General features: G+C 44.0%; 1 protein-coding gene across 8 annotated transcripts in view; it reads right to left on the bottom strand.

Moving 5' to 3' along the window:
• The window catches only part of TENM4 (teneurin transmembrane protein 4), an 858,468-nt gene that overhangs the window by 185,348 nt on the left and 653,950 nt on the right, over positions 1 to 19,170 (bottom strand). For all 8 annotated transcript variants that reach the window (XM_075919469.1, XM_075919465.1, XM_075919468.1 and 5 more), the window contains one exon: positions 1,717 to 1,818. In XM_075919469.1, the coding sequence (XP_075775584.1) occupies positions 1,717 to 1,818 (102 nt within the window). The remainder of the gene's footprint in view (positions 1 to 1,716; positions 1,819 to 19,170) is intronic.

Genomic DNA, 19,170 nt, shown 5'->3' with positions numbered 1-19,170 from the left:
CCCCAAAAGATGAGCCTTATAGCATGCAATAAAGGTAACAAACCAGTTTCAGGCCAAGCTGGAAAGCATAATCCAAAGTTGATTTACACCCCTGGTGCTACAGCCTGACCATCTTTTCTGGTCACCATAGCAGCAGTATGGTGCTCTCTCAGGGTACATCTACACAGCAGCATTATTTCAGAGTAACTGACATTATTCTGAAATAACATATTGCGCGTCTACACTACAAGCCATTATTTCAAAATAATGTCGAGATGGAGGACTTCTTACTTCAACTCCTGTAACCCTCATTTCGTGAAGAGTATGTGAAGTCGAAGGAAAAGTGTTCTTCTATGCAATTGACATAGCTGAAGTTGTGTAGCTTAATTTGACTTTATCCCTGATGTGTAGATGTACCCTCAGGTAGGCAGGTCCCCAAGCCATTTACTGATTTTCAGGCCAAAAACTAGCACCTAAACTCCAGCTGGAAACCAACAGCCAGCCAACACAGATCCTGGAGCACCTGTATCATGACTCATGGCACGATGATCCCACTTAACAAGTACCATTGAGAGCCCCATTGGCTGAAAATCCAACAGATAACACACAAAACAGCAACAGTCCCCCCACATATTCCTTTCCACACAGACAGCGTGATGTGGATCTATGGCATTTTAGCCACACAATTTTATGACAATAAAAAAGGACTCACTCAAAACAAATTCATCAAGATGTCCACCCAGCTTCACATCTAGTGATGGAGAATTTGCAAATACCATGGTGAAAGTCTATAAACTCCAGTGATGTTTCTAGCCCTTATGGTTAAGAAGCTAATTTGAATTGATATGAACTTTTACACTGATGTCTGCATAAAGTTCTAACAAGTGTGTATTGTCCTATTCATTTGACTGCATTGTGAACTCTGAAACCCACTAGGCCATACTTTGGATAAAGGTCTGAATACAAGTGAGGAGAACCTTGTTATTCCTCCTCCTTGGCTGTGAGGAAAAGATGTGAACTGGAGTCTCACAGAGCTCTATGCTTTGCAGGGTGGGGGTTTGCTCATCGTCTTCTAGGAAGGAACACAACCAGCCTTAGGACAGTGAGCACTGGCCAACAGTGAAGGTGGATTCTTTGTTTGGACAATGCTTGTGTTAATCCCCCTGAACATGGGTGGGGCCACATGTGATCTCACATTCCTAATGTCATAGGTTGCCTTAATCCACTCCTGTCTGTCTCCCCCCTCCCCCCCTTTGGTTGCTGCAGGTTAAACCAAGGAGACCTCTGAGGCAGGGCCAAGGGTGCTTAAGAACCACCTTCTAAATGGCTGAGGACAAAAGATCATTATAAAGTCCTGCTAATCCATGGATAAAGTGGTCTGCTGGAGAAATAACCTGCTAATCCATGGATAAAGTGCTCTGCTGGAGAAATAATAGTACAGCATTTCTAAGCCACCTTTTCTCCACACATTCCCAAAGAGGGAGTGCCTGGTGAGTCATTGTCCTTATTGTTTGCTCACATGCAGCTGGGGGAAGTAGGGGGAGTTCAGAGGTTTGTGTCACTAAGGTTACTGCAAGCATGGCAAGTAATAAACAAACAAACCCACAAAGCCAATCTATTTCCACTCTACTGCACCATCACAATCTGCCACAGGTTTACTTCTGAAACACGCTCTGAGAAATGTAACCAGGGAAAACAACATATATAGATGTTACAGCATCAGATACAAATGCCTACCTCTGCCACAGTCGGGACCCAGAAAGCCGAGGAAGCAATGGCAGGTTCCAGAAACACAGTCTCCATTTCCATAGCAGTTGCTGGGACAATTATCCACTGATTCTAGAAGATGAAAAGAGACTTGAGATACTTTATTTGGGCAAGAAAATCCTCTATCCTCAATAGAGCCCACGGACAGCAGCAGGACAGATAACTTAAAGTGAATACACAATAGTACAGACTATGGACTGGGACATGCTGGTCTGAAATAGATTCTTGAAGCTATGTTGATTTACACCTGCGGAGGTTATGGCCTTAACATTTCAGTCCTGCTTTTTTTACAGATCAATTGGCTGATTTGGGGAGTGATGATCAGCTATAACTCCTATGCCTTCAGCTGGAATTATGGTTGCTCAGCACCTCCCAGGATCAGGCTTAACATCTGGTCACATACAACAGCAAAACAACAGTTCTGTATTATTTAATACTATACAAAACAGAGACAAGCAAGCTCAGTAAAATGTGCAAAAACCTCACCCACAGTCTGAACAATTCCTGGTAACTGATCTCTCTTATTTTTTTTTTGTACTTCCTATTTATGATTTGACTGGAGAAAAAAATAGCAGAAACCTCCTGACAGAGCTTGTTTTCTTTTAAGATCTCCAGCTCACTTTTGCAGATTCAATAACCTTTGAATTTGGACGTATTTATCTGAAATGAAGAGGGTTGATCTGACACTGGGATTTTCCCTAGTGTAAGTCCACTACAAATAAAATTTTGGAAGCTGGAGATGGTAAAGTCCTATAGCAGCAGTTTCCAATTGCTGGGCCACAGGCCGCTGCTGGCCCATGACTTGCTGGCTGCCAGAGCTCAAACCAGCTGTTCATGGTGGCTCATCTCCGGCAGCCATCGTGGTTGAGGCATGGCAGGAGGAGGCAGAGCAGGAGGTGCCTTCCTTCCTCCTCCATGATTGGGGAGGGAGAGGGCGCAAAGAAGGAGGGAGCACGTGCACCACGAACAGCTGCTCCCCCTACCCGCATGCCCAAATTTGCCAGCGGCGGCGCTAGGGCTGAGGCAGTGGCAGGAGGAGGCAGAGGAGGTGCCTCCCTCTCTCCTCCCCCCCTTGGTTATGGCGGGTTGCCAGGGCTCCTTTTGCCGGCAGTGGTGCTGAGGCAGTAGCAGGAGGAGGTGCCTCCCTCCCTCCTTCCTTAGTAATGGTGGCCCAGCTGGGGACCACACTTCCCCTCCACCCATGGGAGCACAAGACGTGCTTGGGGAGGGAAGGGGCATAAAGGAGGAGGGAGCACATACAGCCAACAGCTGCTGTCCCTTTCTCTGCAGCAGTAACAGCCACGCTCCCTAGGGGGCAGCCTCACGCTCCTGGGCATGGGGAGCGGCAAAAGGGTATTGGGTGAGGGTGTGGTGGGGTCATGGGGGAAAAGGGTGATAGGCATGGGCTATATAGGTCAGAGGTTAAAGGGTCAAAGGGCATGGGGGTCAAAGGATGTTAGGCACTGGGAACCAAGGGCACTGGGTCAGGGCTAAGCGGTCATGTAACACTGTATTTGTATTTCTTCATATTCATTATGTAAATAATGAATATGCAAATACAATGTTGCCAGTCCACTAAAAGTTTGTGAATGGGTTTGCCGGTCCCAGGCTTAAAAAAGATTGGGAACCACTGGCCTGTAGTATCACCCTGTCAATTTCCTGGCTTTGCATAGTACATTTTCTAGTGTGTTGTGAACGGTGCTATTTAAAGTCCCAGACAATGAGACTACTACTGTTTCGCTTGGGAGACAATTCTACAGAAACTGTTTCAAGGTAAGTCTTCTAATTCTCTGACTGTGACAAAACATTAGATAAGGATCTTCCTAGAAGAGTTAATAGGAGAGGAAAATTATGTCTAATTTTTCTGATTTGTTTTAATGTCATCTCAGAGCATAAACAAAAGACAGAACTATGTAGCACTTTAAAGACTAACAAGATGGTTTATTAGATGATGATCTTTAGTGGGCCAGACCCACTTCCTCAGATCAATATGTGGAAGAAAATCGGCACAACCATATATACCAAAGTGATGCAATTAAAAAAAAAATGAACCCATGTGAAATTGACAAATCAAATTTTAGAACAGAGTAGGGGTGAGGGGGGGAAGGTAAGTTTCTGTGAGGTAATGATATAGGGGTGATAATAGGGGAAGTTTCTGTGAGGTAATGACATTAGGGCGATAATTGGGGAAGCTATCTTTGTAATGGGTGAGATAATTAAAGTCTTTGTTTAAACCCATACATAAAGTGTCAAATTTAAGCATGAATGACAATTCTGAAGCTTCTCGTTGAAGTCTGGAGTTAAAGTCTCTTTGAAGCAATATGCATGTTTTAAGGTCATTAACGGAATGATCAGTCTGGCTGAAATGGCAGGCAACAGCTCTCTCTGGGTATGTCTACACTACCCCCCTAGTTCGAACTAGGGGGGTAATGTAAGCATACCGAACTTGCTAATGAAGCCCGGATTTGAATTTCCCGGGCTTCATTAGCATAAAGCCGGCTCCGCCATTTTTAAAAGCCGGCTTGTTCGAACCCCGTGCTGCGCGGCTACACGCGGCACGGGCTAGATAGTTCGAACTATGTAGCCATTCCGATCTATCTGTACACCTCACGAGGCGTACAGATAGTTCGGAATAACTACATAGTTCGAACTATCTAGCCCGTGCCGCGTGTAGCCGCGCGGCACGGGGTTCGAACAAGCCGGCTTTTAAAAATGGCGGAGCCGTCTTTATGCTAATGAAGCCCGGGAAATTCAAATACCGGGCTTCATTAGCAAGTTCGGTATGCATACATTACCCCCCTAATTCGAACTAGGGGGGTAGTGTAGACATACCCTAACTGTGAAAGTGTCTTATGTCTGTTTTGTGTGCATTGATTCTTTGGTGAAGTGTCTGAGACGTTTGTCCAATGTACATAGCAGACAGACACTTTAGGCACATGATGGCATAAATTATATTTCTGAATGAACAGGAATATGTGTTCTTGATCTTGTAACTAGCATGGTTAGGTCCAATAATGGTGTCACCCTTATGTCATTACCTCATAGAAACTTACCTTACCCCCTCACCCCCACTCTATTCTAAAATTTGATCTGTCAATTTCACATGAGTTCATTTTTTTTAATTGTATCACTTTGGTATATATGGTTGTGCCGATTTTCTTCCACATATTGATCGGAGGAAGTGGGTTTGGCCCACGAAAGCTCATAACCTAATAAACCATCTTGTTAGTTTTTAAAGTGCTACATAGTTCTGTCTTTTGTTTCAGCTACACTAGACTAACATGGCTGCATCTCTATCACTATCTCAGAGCATAGTTTGTCTTTAATAAAAAGAAGTGCATGACTTATTAAATATTATATTTCAACAACAAAGGGATTGAAAACCACCCTATTTGCAACAAAAGTTTGCATAAGGACAAGGTAGATTTTTTGTGTGTAGTTTGCAATGATGACTATATATTACGGTTTGCCCCAGATTTCCTGAAAGTGAAATGCCTGTTATATTAAAATTGGCTTCAGTTATATAGGAAAGGACCCAATTTCACATCTTTCATTAAAGCAGGTTGGGAATGGTGGAGCACTGGAGAATACCTGCACTCTCAAGTGCTTAATTCATTGGGCTGTGTGGTAGCAAACCTATTTGTAACCTTCCTGTTTGTCTAATGAGCTGAAACATCTGGAGCGAAGAGCGGCATTAATTTCTGAACGTGACAGAGAGGAAGCCTGTACCTAATTGGTGCTGTCCTGATTGATAGGGGCTCCTGAAGGCCACTGTAATGGGCAAGGTGTAATTTAATCATCCATAGAGTGCAATGGCAGTTTTAAATACTAAAAGCTGAGTTTCAAGCATTTGTGTTTTAGGAATCCACATATATTTCCAATAAGCACTGAGCTTTATTGTGAAGGTAAAGAAAAACGGATCACTTCTCTGCCACAGATGGTCTCATGAAAAGCAGAGATCCACTTTATGAAGTATTGAGATAAGACCACAGTTGTCGTGACCCCAAATGAAATTTCAGCTTAGCCTGTGATAGTTGCTTTTCATAACTTTATTGATGATGCTTGTCCATGGCCACAGCAAAAAAGGTCTTTGTCAGGTACTTTTGTTTTCAATACAATTTTCTTAGAACAGAGGTTGAATTATTTTTACATATTTTATATGTATAAAGGTCCCATAGTGAGATCTTAGCTTGCCATTATGGGCCAATTCTGCAAACCTTATTCACACTGACCAGTATTTACACATGCACTCCTCTTGAAGTTAATGGGAAGCAGGACTACTCAAGGAAGTACTACTCAGCTTGACATGAGTCTCAATGTTAATAAAACACCCTTGGAATACAGAAATTTACAATTCTTTTCAAGTTATAGTTTTCAATGACTGGGCAGAGAAGTTGCAGGGAAGGAGGAGGAGGTCCTTACAACTGTGAGAGACCATAGAATGTTTTGCACGTAAGAAATCAATACAAACAGTGAAGAGCACAGTCAGCATCTAAAGGACAATGCACCATTAGCCTTAGAATCCTCGACCTATGCTCTAAAACCACAGGCATCTATCACTTCACCCATTAATTGCAGGACAATCTCCATTATTTATAAGCGTATTTAGAGTTTCTCTTTTCTCTATGGCTGACACTAATAGGCAAGTAATAGAGATGTAGCCATGTTAGTCTGGTCTTGCTGAAACAAAAGACTTGCTGACTAATAGGCAACACAGAGTATTCATGTACAATTCATGTACAATTGTACAGACCTGGCATTGCACATAACAAAGGGCAGTGAAACACATACATAATGACCCATGTATTAGATACAATTTTCCCCTGTTATGTGCACTAAAAGTGGTAAGATTATTTTCCATTTTCTGATTTCCCAGAATGCTACTCTGGCAAGTGTGACCTCATTGCAAATTACATCTTGATTTCATTACCGGTCATATTTACTGAAATTCTGCTCCAGTTTTCAAAGGGAAATGACATGGACCTTATAATTGCAATCAAAGCCAGACAATAATTTAACACTTAGGAAAAAATTCACAATAGCAATAATCTGTAGAGTACATCCTCAGTTTTTAATTGTGTGTTGACTACCCCATTCCAACAATAAGAGGCTAGGTCCTTAAAATCACTTTGTCTCGGGTTAAATGCTATCTGAGGTGTTTTTTTCTAATGAGTCTGAGAGTGACACTTACTATAATGCCCTCATTTTATGCACATTTGCTTTTCTCCATCATTGTCCTGAAGTAGTAACCTCATCTAGGGAGAAAGAAAGGACTGGAGAAGACTAAAAAATGGTTCCCCCCAGCGTCTAGTGCCTTGTAATGTCTGCATGGCACCCAGAATATAAACCTAGCTAGGACAATACAGGTCAATTAAGGTCCTATATCTTCAAAAAATTCTGACAATTGAGACCAACTGCTCAGCAACAAGAGACAGCCATGCTACACGATCATCCCTGTTTGCCTGGAGTCAGGATTGGACAGGAAGCAGTTTCCACATAGTTCAAAAATATTTGCAAAACAGTGGATGATAAATGGACATGCTGTTCCTTCAGGGTACATCTACACTCAACGGCTATTTTGGGATACTGGAGGTATCCCAAAATAGCTGCCCTGTGTCTTCACAAGCCGCCTGTTAGTTTGAATTTTTTTTTAAATAAAGGGCACACTATTTCGGCATCTCAGTAACTCTCATTCAATGATGGTTAAAGGATGTCTCAAATAGTGCATTATTTGAAAATTTGGTGCTGTATAGACCACTAAATTTCAAAACAGCCTATTTTGAAATTCAATCGAAGTAAGATACACAATTTGTGTAGCACAAATTGGGTATCTTATTTCAAGTTTCGGGTGCTGTGTAGACACACACTCGCTGTCTCTGCTAGCTCCTGAGACCAAACAAGCACTGTGATTAGGGGGTTGAATAGCAGAAGTCTAAGCTCCTTGGCAGTGGGATCTTCACTGTTCATTTTATTACTATGCAATCCAGAACCCTACCCAGGTTCTCCAGAACTCTCCTAAAGTGGGGTATTCTTTTTTATTTGGAAGCTAAAACAAAATCTCATCTACCTGAAGTGCCTAAAAAACCCTTCAAGTGCATCACATGGCTGGTCTCAGGTTTTAGAAGTCTACATGAAAAATCTAGAAGCCTAAAGTGAAGTTTTGCTAAGTTCATGTCAGTCAGGGTATGTCTACGCAGCAAAGTTATTTCAAAATAACAGCTGTAATTTCGAAATAACTTTACTAGTGTCTACACAGCGGAGCGCTTATTTTGAATTGGTAAACCTTGTTCTACGAGGAATAATGCCAAATTCGAAATAGCTATTTCGAAATAAGTGCTGTATAGACACTTATTTCAAAATAGGGGACCTCCAGCCTTCCCAGGGTGCCCTGGTGGCCACTCCAGCCTCAACCAAGAACACTCCTCTCCCTCCCCGCTTCCCCAGAGCCCTTAAAGGGGTAGACTCTGGCCACAGTGCCTGTGCCAGCTCCAAGCCTGCCAGCCCAGAGCCAGCAGCCACTGCCCCTGACCCAGTGGCCTCAAAACATGAGCCAGCAAGCCACTGGTAGCCAGCCCTCCACCGCTCCCCAGGAGCAGTCTGTCAGCTCCCAGGAGCCTGCCAGGGCCTGGAGAAGGCAGGCGCCTTCCTGGTCCAGGGTGGAGATCATGGACCTTATTCAGGTTTGGGGGGGATGTCCCCAACATCCATGATCTCCGCACTAGACGGAGGAACGCATCCGTCTATGGCAGGATAGCTACCAGCCTGGCCACCAAAGGCCACATGCGAACCCAGGAGCCGGTTTGCATGAAAATAAAGTTGGTCCGGTGAGACCCCCAACCCTGAGCCCTGATCTTCCTCTCCTCCTTCTTCCCCTTGCTTCCCCCTTCCAGCTCCCTCCTCCCAGGTTTCCCCCTCACCTCTCCCACCCTCTCTTCTCCCCTCTCCCACCTCCTTTCCCCAGTCTCACCAGTTTCATTCTCCCCCGCCCCAGTTTTGTTAAATAAAGAGAGTTTGTGTTCATGAAAATATGTGTATTTTATTTGACATCAGGAAGGGGGGTTAGGGAGAGGTAAGTGGAAGGACGTGAGGAAGGAATGAGTCACAAACCCCCAGTGGGGCAGACCAGGGAGGCTCTTAGTGCTCCTCAGGGTGGAAGTTCTCCCGCAGGGCCTCCTGGATACTGACAGCCTCCCAGATGGCAGCATGCAGAAAGTGCAGCTAGGCTCACAGCAACACATCCACGAGAAGCACCAGAGTGCCCAGGGGCAGCTCTGGTTCCATGCTGCAGAGTGCTCTGGTGTCCCAAGTGAGGGCAACCAGAGCACGCAGAGACAAAATGCTATGCTGCTCCTCATCGAGGTAGGCAAGCAAGCAGGGAAAGATGAGAACTGGCTGTCCAGTGGGAGTCCCTTTAAGCACAGGCCTCAGATAGCCTCAGGCAGCAGCCACACAAAGTAACTCCTGACCTGATGCCCTGCCGGACCTGGTTCCGGCCGGCCTTAAATGCGATTCAGCGTCCACTCAGTGTGGACGCACTATTTTGAAATAGCAAAACGCTATTTCGAAATGCATTTTGTGTGTAGACATGATATTTCGAAATAAGCTATTTTGAAATAACTATTTTGAAATAAGATATTTTGAAATAATGCTGTAATGTAGACATACCCTCAGAGATTGTCTTTAGGTTTGCAAGAGCCACAGCTACTGAAGGTTTAAAATAGGCAGCATGTCAGCTGCCCTCTGCAGCTCTTTCTGATTCCAATAACAGGGGAAATCAGCTCACCATGTTGCCAAGTCTGAACAAAACCACAGAGGACCGAAATGCCCATGCCTAAAGCCAGCCTGCTGACAGCATGTAGCCATTGCACCAGCTGGAGTCCTCACAGTGTGACAATCTTACAGCTTGCACATACAAATTGTTCAACCCATGGGCTGCAAAGTAAAAAGGAGGTGAAGTGAGAGTGTTTTAAGGAAAGTATGGGAAAAAATAAAACCACATGGAAATCTGAAAAATAAAACAGCTATGTTTGCACACATGTGGCAGAAGAGAGGACTTGGCTAAAACTTCAATGGTTGTTATAACCAATTAAATTAGTAAACTCCATAAAGCACCAAAGCCAATTGCACTGAGCATGTGTTTAAAAGCACTATTCTCCCTTAAGTACACCCATATGCCATACTATTAGTTAGGTCTAATTCAATTCCATCCTAATATTTATTTTTCAGCTTTGACATAACTATACACATATTAATAGGTATGGACAGTATTATACTTAACACTCTAACTCAGCAGTTCTCAAACCTTCCAGACCTTTCAGGAGTCCAATTTATCTTCCACACTCTAAGTTTCACCTCACTGAAAACGTACTAGCTTACCAAATCAGACATAAAATATATATACTTACACTTCATTGTGACACCTTCTCTGAAACCTGTGCCCCTATCACCAACAGCTCATTCATGTAATGTAGTGTCACGTGGGCCCCCCACTGCCCTGCTTGCTGCCCCCTAATGCCAGTCCTGCACTTGCAACCTCTCTAACACTGTCCTGAGATTCCCCTGGGGATCTGAACCACTAAATACTAATCCCGATGAAACAAAATACAGGACTATGTAGCACTTTAAAGACTAACAAGATGGTTTATTAGATGATGAGCTTTTGTGGGCCAGACCCACTTCCTCAGATCAAATAGTGGAAGAAAATAGTCACAACCATATATACCAAAGGATACAATTAAAAAAAATGAACAAATATGAAAAGGACAAATCACATTTCAGAACAGAAGGGGGAAGCGGGGGCGGGGGGGAAGAAGGTAAATGTCTGTGAGTTAATGATATTAGAGTTGGGGAAAGGTAAATGTCTGTGAGCTAATGGTATTAGAGGTGATAATTGGGGAAGCTATCTTTGTAATGGGTAAGGTAGTTGGTGTCTTTGTTGAGCCCCCCTTGAAGAGTGTCAATCTCGATGAGTTGATGCACCCTCTAGAAGCCCTCTGTGTATCCTTAGGGGTTCATGCCCTCCTGGTTGAGAACCACTGCTCTAACTAATTATATGGAATTCTTGTAGAAGATTGTAGCAATGCTCTCCTTAAAAAGGGTGTTCAATTTTGTTAACTATTTATTTATTGGTTTTAGTCTAACTCTCTTATTTTCTTCTTGGATTCTGTGTCTCGTAGTGATTGCCACAATTTTACTGACACCTGCTAGTAAAGACCAAAATTACCAATTGCAGGCTTAGCCAATGAGCCATGCATAACTCTACCATATAGATTTTCTGTAATGGCCAAAGAGAATGTTGAAAACATCGTTTTCTTGCCTCCTTCCAAAACAAAATGGCTGCATAAGTGATTTTGAGAAAACTAGCAGATCATACTGGGACAAACTAGAAAAACTAAAATGGCTTGTTTTGGAATAGTGACCTCAGTACTTGAACATGAAAGCTTCAAAATCTAATTAGCCACTAAAAAAAAAAGCCTCCTGAATGAACACTATAAACATGCAGAGCTCCTCTGATGTGATGAATAAATGACATACATGACAGATTCACTGCCTGTAGTTCCACATTGTCTCACAATGGGAAACTACACAAGCAATAGCTTCTCTGTTATATTACCCCACAATACACATTAGTCAAACCCACCTTGCTTAGGGAGAGGGGAAGGATTTGCAAAATTGTCTCAGATCTATAAAAGCAAGAGTTGGAAAATATCTATTAGATAACTACACACCTGTTTAAGAGCTAAACTGCTCCTCTATCACACACAAAGTAAGCTGTCATGGGATAAGAGGGAAGATTCTCTCATGGATTGATAACTGGATAAAAGATACAAAACAAAAGGTAGGAATAAATGGTCAGTTTTCAGAATGGCCAGAGGTAACTAGTATTGTCTCCTAGGGTATGTCTACACTACAGCGCTAATCCGAACTAACTTAGTTTGAATTAGTTAATTCGAACTAAGCTAATTCGAACTAACGCATCTAGAACTAAAAACTAGTTCAAATTAGTGTTTTGCTAATTCGAACTAGCATGTCCACATTAAGTGGACCCTGAACCGGGGTTAAGGATAGCCGGAAGCAGTGCCGGCAGGGCATCAGATGAGGACTTAGAGCGTGGAGCTGCTGTCTCAGGCTAGCCGAGGGCTGTGCTTAAAGGGACCCGACCCCCACCCCGGACAGACAGTTCTCAGGGGTGCCCCGCTTGCAAAGCAGTCCTGGCTTGGAGTGCCCTGAGTGCCCACACTGGGCACATCATAGCACTCGGCCATCAGACCGGCTGCACTTGCCGCAGGCTGCCATCTGGGGAAAGAGGGCAATTGGGGGGGCTGCAGGAGAGCTTCCACCCCCAGAAGCCCGCAGAGCCAGCCCAGTCCTCCCCATCGGGGGCTCGTACCCCATTCCTCCCTCACCTACTTCCACTTAACTCTTCCCTAGCCCCCCTTCCTAATGTACAAAATAAAGAAAACGTGTGGTCAAAAATAGAATCTCTCTTTATTGAACAAAACTTGGGGAGACCGGGAAAAGGAGGTGGGAGAGGGGAAGAGAGAGGCTGGGAGAGGGGAGGGCAACTAAAATGATCAGAGGTTTGGCAGAGGTCCCATATGAAGAGAGGCTAAAGAGACTGGGACTTTTCAGTTTAGAAAAGAGGAGACTGAGGGGGGATAGAATAGAGGTCTATAAACGCATGAGTGGGGTGGAGAGGGTGCATCAAGAAAAGTTCTTCATTAGTTCCCATAATAGAAGGACTAGAGGACACCAAAGGAAAGGAATGGGTAGCAGGCTTCAAAGTAGTAACAGAAAGTTGTTCTTCACAAAGCAAAGAGTCAACCTGTGGAACTCCTTGCTGCAGGAGGCTGTGAAGGCTAGAACTAGAACAGAGTTGAAAGAGAAGTGAGATAAAGTGATGGAGGTTGGGTCCATGGAGTGGTATTAGCCAGGGGGTAGGAGTGGTGTCCCTGCCCAAAATTTGTGGAAGGCTGGAGAGGGATGGCACGAGACAAATGGCTTGGTCACTGTCGTCGGTCCATCCCCTCCAGGGTCCCTAGGGTTGGCCGCTGTCGGCAGACAGGCTACTGGGCTAGATGGACCTTTGGTCTGACCCAGTACGGCCATTCTAAGCTCAGGGCTCAGGGTCGGGGGTCTCAGTGACCACCTTGATTTTCATGCACACCTGTTCCTGGGTGGCCAGGCTGGCAGCTCTCCTGCCCTAGACGGCCGCTTTCCTGTGCCTAGTGCGGAGGTCGTGGACGAGGTCCACGATGTCCGCACTAGACCAGGCGGGTGCCCGCCTCTTGTGGTCCCGGGCAAGCTCACGCGAGCCGCCAGTCTGGTCCCGGGAAGAGGGTAGGGCTGGGGGGCATCAGGTGGCTGGCTCGAGCCATGCCAGGTGCAGGGTCTGCTAGCTGGGTGCTGGCAGGCTTGCACCTGGCATGGGCATCGTAGCCAGCCCATGCCCCTTTAAGAGTTCCGGGGCCGGGAGGGGAGCAATAGAGTTTCCCTGGTGTTGGCCAGAGTGGCCACCAGGGAAAGCTGGGGAGGGCTAGCCTCCCACTAGTTCGAATTAAGGGGCTACACACCCCTTAATTCGAACTAGCAAGTTTGAACTAGGCTTAGTCCTCGTAGAATGAGGTTTACCTAGTTCAAACTAAGCGCTCCGCTAGTTCGAATTAAGTTCGAACTAGCAGAGTGCTAGTGTAGCGCCTATCAAAGTTAATTCGAACTAACATCCGTTAGTTCTAATTAACTTTGTAGTGTAGACATACCCCTAGGGATCTGTACTGGGACCAACCCTTTTAAACATGTTCATAAATGAACTGGAGAAAGGGGTAAACTGTGAGGTGGCAGATGAAACAAAGATAGTTATATCCAAAGCAAACTATGAAGAGTTTCAAAAGGATCTAATAAAACTAGGTGACTGGGCAATAAAATGGCAGATGAAATTCAATGTTGATAAATGCCAACTAATGCATTTTGGAAACATAATCCCAACTATACATATAAAATGATGAGGACTAAATTAGCTGTTACCACTGAAGAGAGAGTTCTTGGAGTAATTGTATATAATTCTCTGAAAACATCCACTCAATATGCAGCAGCAGTCAAAAAAGAAACGTAATGACGGGAATCATTAAGAAAGGGATAGAGAATAAGACAGAGAATATCTTATTACCTCTATAGAAATCCATGGTGCACCCACATATTGAATACTGTATGCAGATGTGATAATCTCATCTCAAAAAAGATGTCTTGGCATTGGAAATTTCAGAAAAGGGCAACAAAAATAATTCAGAGTATAGAATGGCTGCCATATTCTGAAAAATTAATAAGATAAGGGGTACGTCCAGACTACATGCCTCTGTCGCCAGAGGCATGTAGATTAGGCTACCAGACATAGTAAAATAAAGCAGCGATTTAAATAATCGCCGCTTCATTTAAATTTACATGGCTGCCGCGCTGAGCCGACAAACAGCTGATTAGTCTGGACGCGCGGGTAAGCCTCCTGGGATGAGGTTTACCTGGGTGGTCGACAAATACCTTTGATGTCGCCACCCGCGCGTCCAGACTATTGCGCTGAGCCGACAAACAGCTGATCAGCTGTTTGTCGGCTCAGCGCGGCAGCCATGTAAATTTAAATGAAGCGGCAATTATTTAAATCGCCGCTTCATTTTACTATGTCTGGTAGCCTAATCTACATGCCTCTGGCGACAGAGGCATGTAGTCTAGACGTACCCAAGGACTGTTCTGCTTGGAAAAGAGATGACTATAGGATGTAGGCTAGAATTCTACAAATCTAGAAATCATGTAGGCTAGAATTCTACAATTCTAGAAATCATGACAGGTGTCCCGGAGAAAGTGAATAAAGAAAAGTTATTTACTCCTTCCCAGAACATAAGACCTAGGGATCACCAAATGACGTAGGTAGCAGGTTTAAAACAAACAGAAGGAAGTATTTCTTCACACAACACACAGTCAATCTGTGGAATGCTTGCCAGAGGATATTGTGAAGGCCAAGACTATAACAGGGTTAAAAAAGAAGCTAGGAAAATTAATGGAAGATAGATCCATCAATGGCTATTAGCCAGGATAGGCGGGAATGGTGTCCTTAATCTCTGTTAGTCAGAAGCCAGGAATGAATGACAGGAGATGGATCACTTGATGATTCCCTGTTCTTTTCACTCCCTCTGGGGCACCTGGCATTGGCCAGTGTCAGAAGACAGGATACTGGGCTAGATGGACCTTTGGTCTGACCCAGTATGGCCATTCTTTTGTTCTTACCCTTCCACTTATCTTTCCAGTGTAGCCTCCCTTCATTAAATGGGAAAATCTAAACATCATTTTGCTGTCTCTACTAATAATAAGACTTTCCTATGTACATGTCTTTCATCTGAATTCCTCAAAGGGCTTTAAGGAAGGTCAGTCAGTTGCTATTTCCATTTTACAGATGGGAAAAGTGGGGCACAGACCAGTTATATTAATTGTACCAATGTTACAAAGTGACTCGATGACAGAGTCAGGAACTGAACTGATGTTTGCTTGTTCCCAAGATGGAGGTCTGTTCAATGGATCACTTTGCTTTCGACAAAGAGATGTGCAAAGACCAAATGCATTGTGGTGAGCTATATAAAGATCTATCACTCTGACCTACAATTACTTATGTGAATTGCCTTTGTTTGGATGAAAGACAATAAATACATTAAAGAGATGGACAAATTGCTAGATCTGGATAGATTTTTCTTTTAGATAATTACCATGCTCATTGGTCAGCAACTTTGCTACTTTAACTTTTAATCTTTCTTATTTATTTATTCAGCTTAGTAACTCGGGTCTCTATCTTTGGGCCAGAGGCCAAGGCAGACATCTGCCTGACACCAAATCCTATTAGAGGCTGCAGTAATGCAATTATATGTTAAAGTTAAATATTTTATAGCTCCGACAGCCACCAAGCATCATTGCTCCCTAGGCACTTAGAGGGAATTATCTACTGGCAAAGAAAAACTAGTTACCCAGCAGGCAATAGAAAGCAGAAGCTTTCCTAGAAGTTAATAAGTACCTGGGCTGTTTTCTAACTACTGATTAAATTTTACTCAATGCAGAGTGGTTTTACGGATACTCCAGCAATTTCTTTTGGAAACATATCTAGCCTGCTTTAGAGCTGGGGCTGCCCAGCACTGATATATCTAAGTAATAACACTCTGCACTAAGTTAGCACCTTTAATCTGATCAACAAAAACATGATTTAATCCTGGTGCCAACTCCTGTGAAGTAGATACAGTGAGTAATATCAAACTTTGTACAGCTGGGTAAATAAAGCACAGTGGGTCTGCCTATGCAGGAGCCGCCTAGCCCCGGTACACAGACTCTTGCTAGCAGGGCTTTACCTAGCAGAGTGTGACACTGCGGTATCTGCAGGGGCTTCAACTAGCCACCCAAGCCTGAAATTCAGGCTATTAGATGGGTTGATCAGCAACACGACACTTGGTAAAGTGTCCCAATGATTTATCACCGTCACTGTTAAAAATATACAACTTATTGCGGGTCTGAATTTATCTTGCTTCTGCCTCCAGCCACTGGACTGTTACACCTTTTTCTGTTAGACTGAAGAGTCCAGGAATGATCTGAGCTTGAGTGGTGAGTCCAAGTCCCTGCCAGTCCCACAACTGCTATTGTTAGTGTGCCAGCTGGAATCTGTGTCTACCTGAGCTGGGTGGCTTGCTCCCAGCTGCAGTGAAAACATACCCAGGGAGGTTAAATGACTAGCATAATGTCACACAGCAAATCAACACAAGAGTAGGAATACTGATTCCCTGTCCTATGCTCTAACTAGCTGTCCATACTACCTCCCTAGTGGGCTCAAAGACTTGTGCTCTCCTCTAAGGTTCCAACAGGTTGAGTAAATTCCCATGTCAACATGCTCACCCTCAGAGAAAAAGATGTTTGCTAAACCTTTGTCTTGTAGTGGCCACGGATGCTTAAGAAGACTTTCAACAAAAAACAATCAAGTGGGGGCAGACAGAGTTTTTTACAGAAAACCAACACAGAAAACTGTCAGGAAAACCCATCTTAGCTCATGTTTTCAATCCCCTTTCCTATGGTAAAGTTATGTTAAAGCTTGGCCCATCTATGCTATCCCTGTTGAACAATCTTGCTACAAACATGAATGTTTTCATTAGACCAACCACCCACCCACCCAGTTGTACATTACCTCCCCAGGGTTACCACCAAAGGATTTTTACAAGTTAGGTGAATAAACTCAGTTATGCCCAGGCAGCAAATCATTCAGTCTATCCACTGCACTGCCCCTTGTCTAGACTAGAGCAGGGAGCAGCAAATATGATCATTCTGATCTTGCTGTGTTCTCCCCCCGCTTTGCATCAGTACACATGGGGAAGGGCAACAGGCCCATGAGTCCAAGTCTTATTTGTCCCTTGAGCCCTTTTATACTAGGGATGCCAATGCAAAAGGGCTATAAAGAAGCATAAGACCCTCTCCACTCTCCAGTGAGAAACCCTGAAATGGAGGGTCTCTGCAGCCCACCTCTGCCATGCGAGGCCCTGCCAGCCTCAACATGCCACTTTCTCTCAGTCCTTGCTCTGGCCCAAGGGAATATTCCCACCAATATTCTCACTGCCATAATTGCTCTCAGCCACTGCAAGTCTCATCACTACTTTGCCTGTTTAATAGGTACTAAAACAGCCCTTGCGAAGCCAAGGACAGAAAAAGCTGAAAAAGATTCTGTCTCGCCGTGAACACAGCCCATAATTTCATCTCTCCAGCATGTTGGGAGCTCTTGGGGGTTTATTTGCTTTCTGAGGAAACAATGCTATTCAATGAAATTCATTCTGCAGGGCAGGCAGAATGATAAATCGAAAGGACTGTCAGCTGCTACAGTAATTGTGATAATGACACTAACGGAGCATTATGGAGGAGAGAGGAGACATAACAGGTTTCAGACACCTAGAAATTTCCAACTTGATGCTGTGGGTAAATAAAAGTCTCCACAACTAAAGCAAATGCAGACATGCTGGATCCAATATTCTCTTGCTCCTCCTTTTCCTTCCCAATTTGAAGTCTGAAAGGACTGGTTCCTTTCCCGCCGTACCTGCAGAAATTCTGATTCTTCTGCTTCATCTGTATTTTAGAAGGCTTTCACATTCTAGTTCAAATCATCTGCACCTGGCAGCTGGGAATGTGAATATCCTGATAGCATCCTGGAAAGCCAGTCATTATTTCAGAGTGATCATTCTCAGTTTCCTCTTCTGCAGGGTGCCCAGTTGGATGCTGATACTGCTAATGCCACTTGATGGTTTGCCAGATTTTGATTTTTTTTATGAAGGTTGGAAAGTCTGATTTAATTAAAGATCCAAGCATGTAACCTCCGTATACTCTCAAATCTCCACATGCAGGTATCAGGCTGCTAAATTAGGTAAAGGGCACTGGGAAGACACTTCTTTAAATAAATTCCCCAGCAATTCGATGTGAAGTGCCATAATCACACCATCCAATTTCATTCTGATCTCCCTGCACTCCATGTTTGCTGGGTCCAATGATACAAATGTTTAATGACAGACATTCCTTATTTCCATCTGCCTATTAGCAGCATATTCCTGCCCAACGCAACAGTGACCTTGCTCTCTGCATTGTTTCAAAGGCCACATCTATAATTACCTCACCACAGATTGATCTTCTGGCATTTGATTTAGCAAGTCTAGTAAGGACCTACTAAATCGAATGTTGAGGGTGCCCCAGTAAGTGCTGGTACTCCTCAATTTGCAAGGAGTAAGGGAAGTCCACGGAAGTGTTTGCTCCAATCAATCTCCCGCTGCAGAGGCGGTGCCAAGCTCAGCTTCATGTACATCGACTCCAGCTACATTATTTACTTAGCTGGAATTGCGTACCTTAAACCAACCTTCCAGGTCTAGTGTAGACCTGGCCAAATTAATAATTGTGAAGCACACAAAGTTTGGGCTCTGGGATCAATTTGGATAAAGATCCAAAAGCTGGGGCCACTTATCAAAACTATCTGGATGGCTGAGTCTGCTGAAGGGAATAGTGTATCATGTGAGATTTCAACACTTTTGCTTCTATTGCTGGCTTAAAATACTTTCTAGCTAGTTACATAGCCCTCATCACCATAGCAGTTAGTGCAAGAGCAACCTTCTTCACAGTATTTCAGCACATCTTTTGCCAAACCAAGCTGGAAAAGCAGCACAAGCAGCCTTTCGGACAGTATTTTTTTAGAACTAGTGCCAGATGGCATTTGGAAATGGGGATGGTGGAAGCCTGAGCATTTCAGATGGTTTGGTCTGATTCTGGCTTTGGAAATAGGGGAAGGTTGGGTTTGGGCAAGTGCTTCTCTCACCTGTTTATCCCCTGCCTCTTACTTTCTTTGTTAAGAGAAATCCTACCAGTATGGAATGCTTGATAGAT

Source organism: Pelodiscus sinensis, chromosome 1 (assembly GCF_049634645.1).
Source record: "Pelodiscus sinensis isolate JC-2024 chromosome 1, ASM4963464v1, whole genome shotgun sequence".
Classification (NCBI taxonomy): domain Eukaryota; kingdom Metazoa; phylum Chordata; order Testudines; family Trionychidae; genus Pelodiscus; species Pelodiscus sinensis.
The sequence above is the reverse complement of the archived record's forward strand: the minus strand, read 5'-3'. Positions and strand labels throughout refer to the sequence as shown.